Genomic DNA, 14,045 nt, shown 5'->3' with positions numbered 1-14,045 from the left:
TAGGAGGAGGCTGTATTAGACACGCGGCACGATCGCACTTGTTAGCTTATGGTGACACTGCATATTATCGGTTACGGCTGAATTTGGGGTGAAGTTTTGGTGCCTTAAGGCGTTTTTTAACTCTCCAACACCTTAAAGAGGTAGTTTTAGTCTTTCCATCGCCTAAGTCGTTAGACATTTACTATATTTCGTATAGTCTTGGATGAATACTTGTACGACGACCATGGAGCTCCTATCTAGACCAAGAACCACGGAGGAACTCGTCGAGCGTTTAAAGAGACTAAAACTCGGCTTGGATAACGACCCGACGATTGAAAGGCAGAAGCCGACCTCACAACACGATCGAGAAGCTAACGCACTTCGTTCACTATTGCACTCTATGGTACAAACGTTTTACAGTCATCCGGAACGATCATACGCTGTCGAGGCTGCCTTGTTATCCCCATTTTGCAATGAGGAGAGCTATGTCCTTTTGTTCGAAGCCTTTGTCAATTTGATTGCGGCCGATTCGAGCGGGAGCGCTATTCCCGATATCAATGTTTTGATTTCCTTTAGCATCATGCTACGTTCAACTAAGGTCTAGCACGTCGGAAAGAAGCTTCAGCTGGGATATGCTATTCAGTGCCTCACGGACCGGCTCACGAGGGCTTGTTCGGCGGCCGATGATGCGACCCAATATCAACTACTGCGCACGTTGTCAACGATTTTAGATGTTATGAACGAAGTTAAATTCGAAGGTATCAGCGACACCCAAATAATGCAGCCCCTATTCGACCTGCTAGAAAATGTGAGCGGGCATCTCGACTTGCGTCTCTCCCAGATAGCACAATATGCAAAACAGGCCTTGCGCGGCATCCACAGCGACGTTAGCCCATGGGAAAAACTCGGCAAAAGTGCATGGAACGTAGTCAAGGGTGGCGCCGCAGTTGCTGGCTCCGTCGGGACCTTGGATCCTAGCAAATTACTAGAGGGTCTGGAAGCAGTAGGTGAAGTAGCGAAGATGGTAAAGCTGATCACAGACATCATTGATGGGCTCAATAACATAAGCGACGTGAATAAGGATGTCCAGACCCTTAAAGGTCCCGGGCAATGGTATGTGGCGCTTCGCTATACGGACTTGACAATCCAGGGACGAAAGGGCGTCATCCTTGAGTCTTTACTTAAGAACCTCAAACCATCATTGAAAAAGGACGAAAACTTTTTATGTGGGCTCTGTGCACTTTTGGAACAGGCCATCCACGATAATTCAGATAACGAGGTCATTAAAGTCCTGAGGGGGTTCTTGACAGACCAACGCGCCATATCCAAGTCTAGGCGCGTTCGCGAATGGGTCAATTTGATAGTTGGGCCTGCGAAGTCAACAAAACCCTCTAAGACCAAGCGGTTGCTCTATAGGCTGCACCTCTCACGGGAATACTTTACTACTGTGGGATACCAGAAAGCGCCATCCCAGACATTAGAAAATGTGCTGTTGGAGAAGGCGTGGCCTACTTGCCATGAAGCTAAGGTATTCTATGCTGATCAAGTGATACGAAACTACTATACCGATGAGATACTCGGGCGACTCAATGTTGAACGAATTGGCAATAACGAGAGGTTGCCCATGGACAAATGCTATATCAACTTGGCCATTGTGCAACGCGAGGCGAAAGAAAATAAGGCTGTTGAACAGCCCTCATTGTCGTTCCACCGCCGCCTAGCCATCTGGGAACCCAAGGAGTCGGATCGTGTCTCGCTAGTGGACCTCTTCCAGTCGGAATCAGATGCCGAACAGGGTATGTTTCTCCCTTCTATCATTCCTAGATATCATGCTCAACCATGTATAATCATTTGGATTCCCATTTTACTAACAGTACGGTTAGCAAATAAACCTTCGTATCAGCGTATACTCATCCGCGGACAGGCCGGTGTAGGCAAGAGCACTCTCTGTAAGAAGATCGTTTACGACTATATTTACCATAATATGTGGTTGACAATCATTAACCGCGTCATTTGGCTACCGCTACGTCAGCTCAAGGGTCGAGACATGCAGAAGTATAACTTTAAACGGTTATTATACGAGCGTTATTTCAATGATGGCTCCCAGGAGGGTGTATTGCTTGCTGATGGGTTATATGCTGAAATTATTAAGGAGGAAAGTACAACGCTCTTTATTCTGGATGGCCTAGACGAAGTCCTGGAGGATATATCTTCGGGCGAGTCTGAATTACTCCTATCTCTCTTGCAAAAGCCTCGAGCGATTATTACCACGCGGCCTTATGCGGTTGACCGAACCCTAATTAAAAATATCGATCGAGAGGTTGAGACGATTGGATTCTATAAAGATCAAGTGGGGCAATATATTAAAGCCGTGGCGCCAAAGATTGTAGACGAAGTTAAGGCTTTTCTAAGTACCCATCCGAGAGTCGAAGAACTGGCAAGCATCCCCGTCCAGCTCGATGCCTTTTGTTACATTTTCGAAAGAGGAACCTTTGATGAAGGCGAAGGCCCACAGACCATGACCGAGCTCTACAATGCCATCGAGCAGATGATGTGGAAGAAGGACGTGGTTCAATTGGAAAAGAATCGCCAAGGCCGATCGGGGCCAATTTATAAGAACGTGGCCTTCAGGTTGAACCCCAAAGAGCTTAAGGGCTTGGTCCAAGGAGAAGTAAACGCACTACAGGCCCTTGCGTTTGACGGATTAAATAACAATACGGAAGAATTTGACTTCAAGTACATGGACAAGTTCTGGGAGAGAGAATATGTCCTGACTGAGCACCTCGCTAAAGCGGAATACTCAATGTCATCGAAAGACTTGGAAGAATTATCATTACTTCGCACTTTAGACGGCGGCGTCGCAGCTAGGAATAGAAGCTATCACTTCCTTCATTTGACATTTCAAGAATATTTTGCGGCTCAGTACTTTGTGCAGCACTGGCCGGACAAGCATCTACCACAATTGGGAGTGAGCACCAACGAATTTCTCCGGAGAGAGAAATACAACCCGCGTTTTAACATCATGTGGCGCTTTGTTACTGGCCTACTTCATGCTAAGGGGGACGCAAGAAAGTTCTTTGAGACGATCGAGACAGAGCCATATGACCTCCTCGGATTCGTACATCAACGTCTTGTTATGGATTGTTTAGACGAAGTTGCGAAACTACAAAAGACGGCGGATTTCGAGCTTCGTACCAACTTAGAAGATCATTTAAAGCAGTGGCTACTATTTACAAAAAGGATGCAGGAAAAGTACTCTTCCGGTTGGGCATTCATTTGTGAATATCCCGAAAAGGTGTTGCAACAATGCTTGTCGAAGTCAGATGATGAGTCACTGCAAGGCATTATTCTAGGAGTACTAAAGTGGCGCCCCATACTCTCATCAGATACGGTTAACCAAGTTATCAAGTACTGTGAAAGTAGCAACCGGGGATTGCAAATTAACGCTCTTGGGGTGCTCTCATCTCACAAGTATTTACCGAGTAACCGCCTTCATACGATACTGAAACTAATAGGGAATTCCGATGCAAGCATCCAATACGGCGCCATATCGGTGTTAAGTGCACAATCAGACTTGCCAGATGCGATTTTCTCAGAGCTGATTGCGCTCGTGAAACACGGAAACAAGAAAGTACGGTCCTCCGCACTCGAAACCTTGACATCTGTTTGGACTTTACCAGAGAGGACTCTTCTAGAAATGGTAGCCATAGTACCAGATCTAGATGAGGATGGTGTGAGAGAAATAAAAGAGTGGACATTCAAAAGACGGCTCGACCTACCAGAAGAAATTGTCCTAAAGATGCTGGATGCAATCCAAAGAAGCCGATCGGAAGAACAATCAGAATCCCAGTGGAATATAGTCCATATGCACCGAGCAGCCAAACAATCGGGTCGCATTATGCCCAAAGTTGTAGAAAAGCTACTGAACATGTTAGAGGACCCAAACAGTAATGTCCGGGAAATTGGTGCATATTTTCTTTGTGGCTACGGACTGAAGGACGATCCAGATCTCCTTTACAAAATTATGGATATAGTTGAGAAGCCCAACCTCTCTCATAGTGCGGGACTTCTTTTATCTGTCATTCAAGGTCTACCGGAAAACATCCTCCACAAAATAGTAGATTGTTTGGAGAATTATGACACAGGCATCCAATCCACAGCAACGAGTATCTTAGGACGGCAAGCTGTCGAGTTCTCAACGGCCATTCTTCAAAGGATGAGCAGTTTACTAAATAATCCAAGGAAGCGACAATTTGCGACAGAAGCCTTACATGATCAGCGCTGTCTGCCAGAACAAATCTTGCAAACGTTATTGAACCAATTTAAAGATCCAAGGACTCGTTTATATGACCAGAAACTTATTCTATCGAATCAGTCAGCCCTACCGGATAGTATTCTTCAACAACTCATAGCTTTATTGCAAGTTGAAGATGCAGAACTGCAGTGCATGGCGAAGGATGTATTTTCATCTATTCGATCAACCCTCCCGGAAATAAGTATTAGAAAACTGACAATCCTTTTGGACTGTAAAAACATAAACATCCAGTATGCTGCAATGCAGGCTTTGATTAAGCAATCATCCTTACCCGGGGAAGTTGTTCGCAAGATTGTTTCGAGTATATGGCACTATGACGAATTAAAGATTAGGGATATTTTCAAGAATGATATGGACTTGGAACTGGTGCAACGGTTCATCATGATGCCTGAGCTCTTGTCGGATAAGATACGCCTATTGAAACATCCTAATCGCAACGTCAGAATTGGTGTATTACATGGCTTGGAGCGGATACCGGATCTACCGGGCGGTATTCTTGAGGAGATGGTACATTTGTTGGGGGTTGCAGACGAGGATTTATTATACGGGGTGATACAAGTCTTTCTCGAGCATCTTGGAAAGTCAGGCTCGCTAGACAGTGTCCCTGAAGAGATGACACATCTGTTTGACCATTCAAATAAGAAAATTCGTGATGCGGCGGTTTCAGCTTTCGCTCAGCAGCCGTCTGTTCTGTCAAAGCAGATTTTGCAAAATTTGGCACCGCAGTTGAAGGATTTCCAAGCTGATGCCCTCCATGAGTTATCACCCCTTCTGGGATTACAGCCAACTTTACCAGAAATGATGCTTCAAGATCTCGTTGCTATTATGCTAAACGATCCACTGGACACCGGGAATGCTGCGGCTGACATTCTCACCGAGAGCTTGGTCCAGTCAGATGCAACATTCAATTTATTGTTTGACCTACTGGATGAGGAATCGTTCACTCCGTTATTTAAATTCTGGGTGAAAGAAAGCTTCGGTATGAGCATGACGTGGCTTGTCGATGGAAAGAATTCCATTATCAGCTTGCGGGGAAGAGACAGGAGCATCCCCCTAGATAAGTTGAAGAATATAGTCCGCAAAGCGCGAGAATCCTTAGGCTTCCCCTACCAGGACTTTGGCCAAGTGCTCTAGAGCCTTTGTTTCTATTATTCTCTATCGAACCTCAAAATGCGTACATGATATCCAGAACTTGATTGTCTCTGGCGTTTTACTTTTGAGTTCATTTCTTTGAAAAGGGGCATGGTAACTTTCGCTGCTTGTTATTTCCTTAGCATTGAGTTGGTTTGATCGCACAATTGTTATTGTCCTTTACTAAACTTCCAACAGTTCCTACAATTGTGAGTTCCTTGCAAATCCTATCTCGATTTGATAGAGTTAGAATTACGACGAAGAAAAGATAGTTCGTGATTATGACGAGATAGAACTAAAAGGCTTGGAAACAAGATCTTTTTTATGTGAGGAAATCTAGCTACCCAAGTACCAAACTAGGGGAACCTGCGGTTATGCATATTGGAAGTCTAGATGTCTCATATAGATTCCTAATAGTACAAATAGGTATCTATTTACTTGACAACTTCGAACACCATCTGTTGTGCAGTAGCTTATCTAGATAAAGTATAAAATTAAGGAATAGGTAGACTTGGTGAGTGAAAAGATAGCATAGTCTCCAACGCTTGCGTTCCGGCATAAGGACACTCTATCTTTTGAATTCTAACTTGGCCGTAATACTTGTAAAGACATAACGTATCTTTGTCGCTGTGCGGCAGGTTGGATTTTAGGACGCTTTTACAACTCCGAAACGCGTGTACCTGGTGTCCTTAACGTCGTCCGTCGCCTCTAGATTGAAGTAAGCCGTTAATCATTTTTGTGCATTTCGTAAGGAGTGACTCTTCGTAAGTAGGCTACCTCAATGACCAGGATGTTCACAAGGGTCTTGTCCCGGTTGGCTGGGTATGACGAATATTTCCACGGCGTCAATCCACACAGCATATCATGTCATGGATTAAACCAACCGCGGGGCCCAGGGTTTCTATCGTACGGTCCGCATCTCGCAAGCTGATGGATTCCGAGGTTGGGATTGGGTGGCCGAGCATAATGAAAACTAGATGAATACAGGGGTCTTAAAGAATCCAGACCTTAAGCTACGTGACACGTATCATGCCGTGACTTTATCTAGCTATGAAGCTATGAAGCTATGGTGCTATGGTGCTTGACGCGAAGCGCATAGGAGAAAACCCCGCCTCAAGAACTACGAAGGCTGTGGCACTGCATATGATGGTGTGTGGTAGCATGAGTGGATTCAAGCTTTTGTTTGCTAAAGTGGGCGGTGGGAAAGGGTCTATTATTTAGAAAAAGTCCCTCAATTCGCCTAAGAATTATAGTATAACGACTAGTAGATCTAGACCGCTCGTTCAGTAGTGACAACAACATCATCTAATTATTCACCGCAATGACAAAATTCAATAAAAACAACCTCTTATGTTGATCAGAAGACATACTATCGAGTAGTGGATATAAAGATATGGGATGGAGGGAGGAGTTGGTGGAAGTTTATGTGCCAATCTCTTGGCGTCGGGCCTATGAGAACCCTGAGATGTACATTCAGGAGGAGGTGGGAATGTGGGACGTGGGTACCGCAGCTATCAACTCTGCCGTTCCGTGCCGTAACCGAATAATGACACCACCCGCATTGGTGTGAAACCTCCATGGCCGTATATCCGCTTTGTGAAGGCGCCCCTCTTAAGGTGGCCCTCTCGAGTCCACAAGAGAGCTACCTGTGGGGTCCATTGCCGTGACACGTGTACGAGGGTCTGCATCACTTCTAACGTAGTCGCGTTTAGAGTTACATGGCAGCTGGAGCTTACAGCAAAGAAGTTTTGTACTACAGCATCGTACAATACGTAGTGACTACCTCCTACCTCCGACCTCCTAAGTAGGCAGCTCTATATAAGCAAACCTCCTCCCCCGCGTCTTGCTCGAGAATACAAAAACTAAACACCAACCCCATACCGACTTACATCTTAAAGACAACTTCCTGAATACTTCATCAAAATGTCTAACTTCTACGCCTCCTCTCAAGACATCCGCGTGGATGACGGCCACATCCTCAGGGCCCGCCTCCGAGCCGAGGACGGTGGTGAGATCGACAGCGAGGTCGACCTAAACCAGTTCATCGGCAACGACAATGGTGAGTACCTCGCAGCCACTTGATCCCTTCTCTTTGCTATTAGATACTAATACGTTCTCAACAGGCCGCTTTGAATGGGGTGGTGTCAGTAAGTAGCGACGAGCCGTATCCTAACCAGACTCTCCCCATCTTACTAATATAACAGACTTCTCCGAGACCGCCAGAGACGTATCCTTCTCGATCGAGGGGGGCGACAGCGTGCCGGTCCTACGAGCCGAGCTACAGAACCTCGACGGCGAGTGGGTTGGCGCCGACATCAACCTCGGAGAGCGAATCAGCAACGACAACGGCCAGTTCCGATTCATCTAGAGAGCCGCGATGGCCTCTACTACCACCCAGCAATACTATGAAGAGTCGTTGGGCGCGGTCCTACCTCGTCTTTGGGTCTGAAATTACACGCGAGTGATGGAAAAACAAGTAGAAATATACCCAATTGACCCAAGATAGAAGATAGGCTTGATATCTACTGAACCACTTCCGAATTCTACGTGTGACTAAAAACCCCGTGAAGCTCTGAATTATTATGAAAATGTGCTACGCCCCTATTTCTTTCAATTTCACCATTTCTAGTCTGTCTTTCGTATCAAAGCCGATGTGAGATGCCGTCCTTTTGTAGCACCTATATGATATTATTTCCATATAGTAAAATTCCCAAATATTTTTTTATTGGATGATAAAGTCGTTAATTATCCAAGACCCAGCCAGAGAAATTTCCAAGAGGTTCTAGCCTCCTAGGCGCGTGCTTGGCTATTCGGTGTAGTGACGATGGCTGCGTCTGTACCAATAGTAACGAATTCAACTGGCGGATCTATGCCATTTGCTAACAAATACGAGGGCGTTAGGATGACATGCATTTTCCCTTGATGACTGCATGTTAAATGAGGAGGTACGATTTTCAATCGTCGCTTATTGTGGCGTACTTTTTTTTTGGTTTCTTGCACATCGTAAATTCTTCGATATGCAACCCGGTTTATCTCAGTAGCTCAGACCAGAATTCGAGAAGCGGGCTTCGCCCGCTGGCGCCACGGCGCCACAAAACGCATGGTCCGTGTGTTTGTATCTGTGGGTCACGACTTGAGTGTTTCTCGAATTTTGGTCTGAGTCAATTTGGGCGCCAAGGCCGCAAGAGTGGCACAACTTTTTCAAAAACACCATGTTTACGATGACTTAATATTCAACAACAACGTATAAGATGGCTTCTATTTTTATGACTCGGGGCTAGTATTTTGCTTTCTCTACCTTTCCATCTTTTTTGCATACCCGTACGGTATCGCGTTGTGATATCGCAGGCCTCGACGTCTAACGTAAAAGTGGCATCGCAACCGGTAATACGCCGCAGTCAACACCAACAACACCCACAACAACACCTACAACACCTACAACCAGGTATAAAATGGTATATTTTATATCTGGGGCTAATAATTTAATTGCCCCAGCATTGTCGTCTTTTTTTTTTTATACCCGTACGATCTCGTTGCGTGTTGCGGCTATCGCGTTGCAACGCGTGTTGCGACCGGTGTTGCGGCTAATATTAGCCACTTTTATCAATACCACAACAACATCCACAACACCTGCAACCACGTATAAAATGTTTTAAGGGTTATTATTCAATTGCCCGAACATTTTCGTTTCTTTTTTATACCCGTACGACCTTGTCGCGTGTTGCGGCTACCGCGTTACGGCTACCGCGTTGCAACCGGTGTTGCGACCGGTGTTACGCCTAATATTGGCCACTTTTAACACCCCCGAGAGGCTTAAAACGTATAGATTTAATCGATAAACCTAATAAAAAGGTTAGTAACTATTATATAATTAATTATTACTTACTTTAAACGCGTTGATAATTGATGCTATTTTTTTAATAAGTACTTACTTAGGGGTAAAAACGACCAAATTGACTTAGACCAGTAATGCGAAATTTTTTTGTGAGGGTAAGTTAAGGGTATGATTGGTCAAAAAATGATGTGGCTAAAAGGGTACAACGAGAGGAACCAAAATTTCGCATCTGGTCTGAGCTACTGAGATAAAACCCGGTCCAGAACTGTGATTGACCCGGAACGAGACTCATGCTTTCTCCCTGTATTATACACTATAGAAATATATTCGCCGTCACGAATGCTGGGAATCCTATCTGTATGAAGTGCTTTTAATGACTTTAACATTGTAGTGTTATTTTTGCCAGTGCAGTCGAGGTGTCAAGCCTTCACTTTTAAACAAGTCATGGCGAGTCTAGAAATTTTTCTTCTTAGTCTTCTCGGGCTTCTATCAACAGGACAATAGGGATTAAGTTAACATGATCCCGAGTGTGCGCTAGAAGTTCTGTGTTTTATTTCCGCGGGAACTTAAAAAGGGGGGAAGGATAAGACGTTAATAACTTCGCACTGTGTAATTCATACATACCTAGGTACCTACAAGTCGCTTTATGATGGGACACCGGTCATGTGACTATGTCATATGACTAGGGTTGTGCCCATACATACCGCCTGGGAATTGACCCACATGCCCGAATTTATAAAGGTGCCCGAGTTTACGAGGGATATTATTAAACGATTTTTTTAACTGGCCATTTTTCGAAATAAAAAGTTTATTTATACGTAACTTTAAAGCGTTTTTATTAAGTATATTTTTAAATTTTTACGTATTTTTTTAAATTTTTATTTCCATTTTTTTTTTAAAATATATATATTTTTTTTTATTTAATATTATTAATTACGTAACCGTATTATATATTTTATAAAAGTTTAAGTTTAAATTTTATATATTTTTTTTTTTTTTTTTTTAAAAAAAAAAAAATTTTAATAAAGTTTAATATTTAAAGTTATTTGTTATTATTGTTAAAAAAAAGTTATTTTAATAATTTAAACTAATAATGTAAAATTTAAGTTTATTTTATTATACCTTTTTAACCATATTACTTTTTAATTAATTATACCTTTAATTTATTTTTATAAAAAAATTTTACATTATTAATTTAAATTAATTTAATTATTTTTATTTTTAAGTAAATATTTATTAAAATAATATTAATTATTAAATATAATAACGCGTTTAAAGTAAATAATAATTAATTATATAATAATTATTAACTTTTTTATTAAGTTTAATTATTAATTAAATTTATGCGTTTTAAACCTTTTAAAAGTATTAAAAATGGTTAATATTAACCGTAATACCGGTTGTAATACCGATTATAATGCGGTAATTGCAATATGCGATAAAGCCGTATAGGTATAAAAAAAAAAAAACGGGAAAGTTTAAACAATTAAATAATAACTTTTAAAGTATTTTATACGTGGTTGTAAATGTTGCAAATGTTATTATAATGTTAATAAAAGTGGTTAATATTAACTGTAATATTAGTTATAATGTAATAATTGTAACTTAATAATTGTAATACGTAATAAAATCGTATAAATATAAAAAAAAAAAAGCCGGGAAAGTTTAAATAATTAAATAATAGTTTTTAAAATATTTTATATGTAATTACAAATGTTGTTATAATGTTAATAAAAGTAATTAATATTAATTATAATATTAATTATAACGTAATAATTGTAATTTAATAATTATAATACGCGATAAAATTATATAAATATAAAAAAAAAACGAAAATTTTAAAACAATTAAATTATTAACTTTAAATATAAAATATATTATTTTATATTTAATTGTAAACGTTATTGTAAATATTATAAATATTATTATAATATTAATTATAATATTAATTACGGCGTTTTTTATAATATGTTACATTATTTTTTTTATATTAAAACTTGTAATATTATAACGTAATGTTATATAAATATATAAAAAAAATAAAAAGGTAAAAAAAGTAAAATATTAACTTTAAATTATAAAAATAAAAGTTATTTTATACGTTATTATTAAATATTAAATTATTGTAAATATAATATTTTTAAAAAAATTATACCATTTTTATAGTTTTAACGTTTAAATTAATTTAAATTAAAATTCGAGAAATATTTAACTCGTGACTTATAAATATAAATATATAAACCATACATTTATATAGCATTTATGGCGTAAACTAACAGGCGAAACTTGTTTCTCAAATTTTAGTTTAAGTTATTAAAATAAAAAAAAAACGCTTGATACGCGAACGCGCCAAGCGTTTTTCCCCGGCAATAACGGCACGTAATTTATAAACTTGGATTATTATAATGCCTTGTAAAAATGCTTTTATGTGCCCGAATTTACGAAAAATATTATTAAACAATTTTTTTACCTGGTTATTTTTCGAAATAAAAAATTTATTTATGTATAACTTTAAAACGTTTTTATTAAATACATTTTTTTAAAATAATAAATTTTATTAAATTTTTTATTTTCGAAAAAAAAGTTAAAATACATATCTTTTTATATAAAAATATAAGTTTAAATTTTATTTATATTTTTTTTTTTTAAAAGAAAACTTTCTAAAAATCTTATTATATAAAATAATAAAAACTTAATTTAATATAATATTTTATTTTATTTATTTTATTTTATTTTATAAAATAATTATATATATTATTTAATTTTAATTATATAAATTATATAAAATTTTAAAAAATAAAAATATATAAAAATATATAAAAAAATATAAAAAAATATAAAAATATATAAAAATAAATATTTATATAATTTTTATAACTTTTTTTATTTAATTAATTAATTTTTTAAATTTAAATATAATTTTTTATAAATATTTTTATTTATTTATTTTTATTTATTTTTATTTATTTTTATTTATTTTTATTTATTTTTATTTATTTTTATTTATTTTTATTTATTTTTATTTATTTTTATTTTTATTTTTTAAAATTAAATAATATATATAATTAAAATTAAAATAATATTAAACAAGTAATAAAAATAAATTAAATAAATAATATATAAAATTATTTTATATTAATATATATTTAATTTTTTATATAAATTTAATAACATATAATTATATTATATAATAAATTTTAATTATTTATATTATTTTAAAATATATGTTTTTTTATTAATTAAATTTTATACCGTTTATTTATTTTTATTTTTATTTTTATTTTTATTTTTTATTATATTTATTTTATATAATTTTTTATTTAATTTAATTTAATTTAAATAATTTAATAATAATATAAAATTTATATATTTTTATTTAATATTTTTATTTAATTATATAATTATATATAATTATTTTAAAATAAAAAAGTTAAAAATAAATCTTTTTTTAAATAATTTTTAATATATATAATAATTTAAAAAAATTAACATTAAATTATTTTTTTATATTAAAAATTACTATATTTATTTATTTATATTTATTTAAAAATATATATAATTATTTTATATTAAAATAAAATAAAATAAATTAATATAAAATAAGTTTAATCGTTTTTTTATTTTTAATTTAAAATCTTTTTTAAATTAATTAAAAAATATTAAAATAAATTATTTTTAAAAATATTAATTTTATATAAAAAACCTATTTAATATATATATTTTAATAAAATATTTAAAATTAAATTAAATTAAATTTTTAAAATTTTAATTTAAAATTATAAAAATTTATATTTATAACTATTAAAAATTAAAATAATTATAATAATATTTTAAATTTAATTATTTATAAATATAATTAATTATATTTATTTTAATTATTTTATTTTTAAATTTATTTTTTAATTTTAATTTTATATTTTATAATGTTAAAAAAATAAAGTTTATATATAGAAAACGGTATTTTAAAAATAAAGGTATTTTTAAAAAATAATATATTATTTATTATATTATTATTTTAATAAAAATTAAATTTATATAATTAATTATTTTATAAAAATATAAATAATTAATTAAACTTAATAAATTTTATAATTATATTTATAAATTAATAAATTATTATAAAATAATTTTACGGTTAAATAATTAATTAAATATTATTTATTAATAATATTTTAATATATAAGCTTTTTAAATAATATAATTTGTAAAAAATATAAATAAATTATATTATTATTTAACGTTTATTTTTTCGATTTATTATATATATATATATAAATATATATAAAAATAATTAATTAAATAAAAAATTAAAATATATAAAATATATTATTTATTTAATATTATTAATTATAATTATTTAAATATATATATAAATATTTTATAAAATTTTATTAATAGATAGTTGTAAGCTTTTAATCTGTTTCGAAATTTTGTTATAAGAGGTAAAGGCTAAAAAAGAATTAAAGGCAAAAAAAAAAAAAAAAAAAAAAAAATTGTTCGTTAAATTTTTCCGAAAGAACTGCTTAAATTTTTAAGTCCGAGAAGCGGTTACCCTGTAAAAAAAAAAACTTTTTTTTTATTTTTTTTTATTTTTTATTTTTTTTTTATTTTTTTATTTTTTAAAGTTTTATTATAATTATTTTTTTTATAATTATTTTTTTTAATTAATTTTTTATTATTTATTTTTAAATATATATATTTTTTATTATTTTTTATTATTTTTTATTATTTTTTATTATTTTTTATTATTTTTTATTATTTTTTATTATTTTTTATTATTTTTTA

General features: G+C 34.6%; 3 protein-coding genes across 3 annotated transcripts; all 3 read left to right on the top strand.

Annotated features, from left to right (window-relative positions):
* Nucleotides 1-223: 223 nt before the first annotated feature.
* Nucleotides 224-5,428, top strand: F4817DRAFT_313799 (armadillo-type protein; the record flags this gene model as incomplete). Its single annotated transcript, XM_049300305.1, has 3 exons — nucleotides 224-538; nucleotides 584-1,775; nucleotides 1,863-5,428. 3 exons carry the CDS (start codon nucleotides 224-226, stop codon nucleotides 5,426-5,428), a joined length of 5,073 nt encoding a protein of 1,690 aa, XP_049160983.1.
* Nucleotides 5,429-7,348: 1,920 nt separating this feature from the next.
* Nucleotides 7,349-7,793, top strand: F4817DRAFT_313798 (Cyanovirin-N; the record flags this gene model as incomplete). The annotated part of the gene is made up of 3 exons (XM_049300304.1): nucleotides 7,349-7,484; nucleotides 7,549-7,572; nucleotides 7,630-7,793. The coding sequence occupies 3 exons, from the start codon at nucleotides 7,349-7,351 to the stop codon at nucleotides 7,791-7,793; spliced, it is 324 nt and encodes a 107-aa protein (XP_049160982.1).
* A 725-nt stretch (nucleotides 7,794-8,518) lies between these two features.
* Nucleotides 8,519-9,850, top strand: F4817DRAFT_331084 (uncharacterized protein). The gene is made up of 2 exons (XM_049302471.1): nucleotides 8,519-9,266; nucleotides 9,358-9,850. The coding sequence occupies exon 1, from the start codon at nucleotides 8,878-8,880 to the stop codon at nucleotides 9,079-9,081; it is 204 nt and encodes a 67-aa protein (XP_049160981.1). The 5' UTR covers nucleotides 8,519-8,877; the 3' UTR covers nucleotides 9,082-9,266; nucleotides 9,358-9,850.
* The last annotated feature ends 4,195 nt before the right edge of the window (nucleotides 9,851-14,045 follow it).

Source organism: Daldinia loculata (genome assembly GCF_022478755.1).
Source record: "Daldinia loculata strain CBS 113971 unplaced genomic scaffold F4817scaffold_12, whole genome shotgun sequence".
NCBI lineage: Eukaryota > Fungi > Ascomycota > Sordariomycetes > Xylariales > Hypoxylaceae > Daldinia > Daldinia loculata.
Note: the sequence above shows the minus strand (reverse complement) of the source record. Positions and strands in the feature narration are given on the sequence as shown.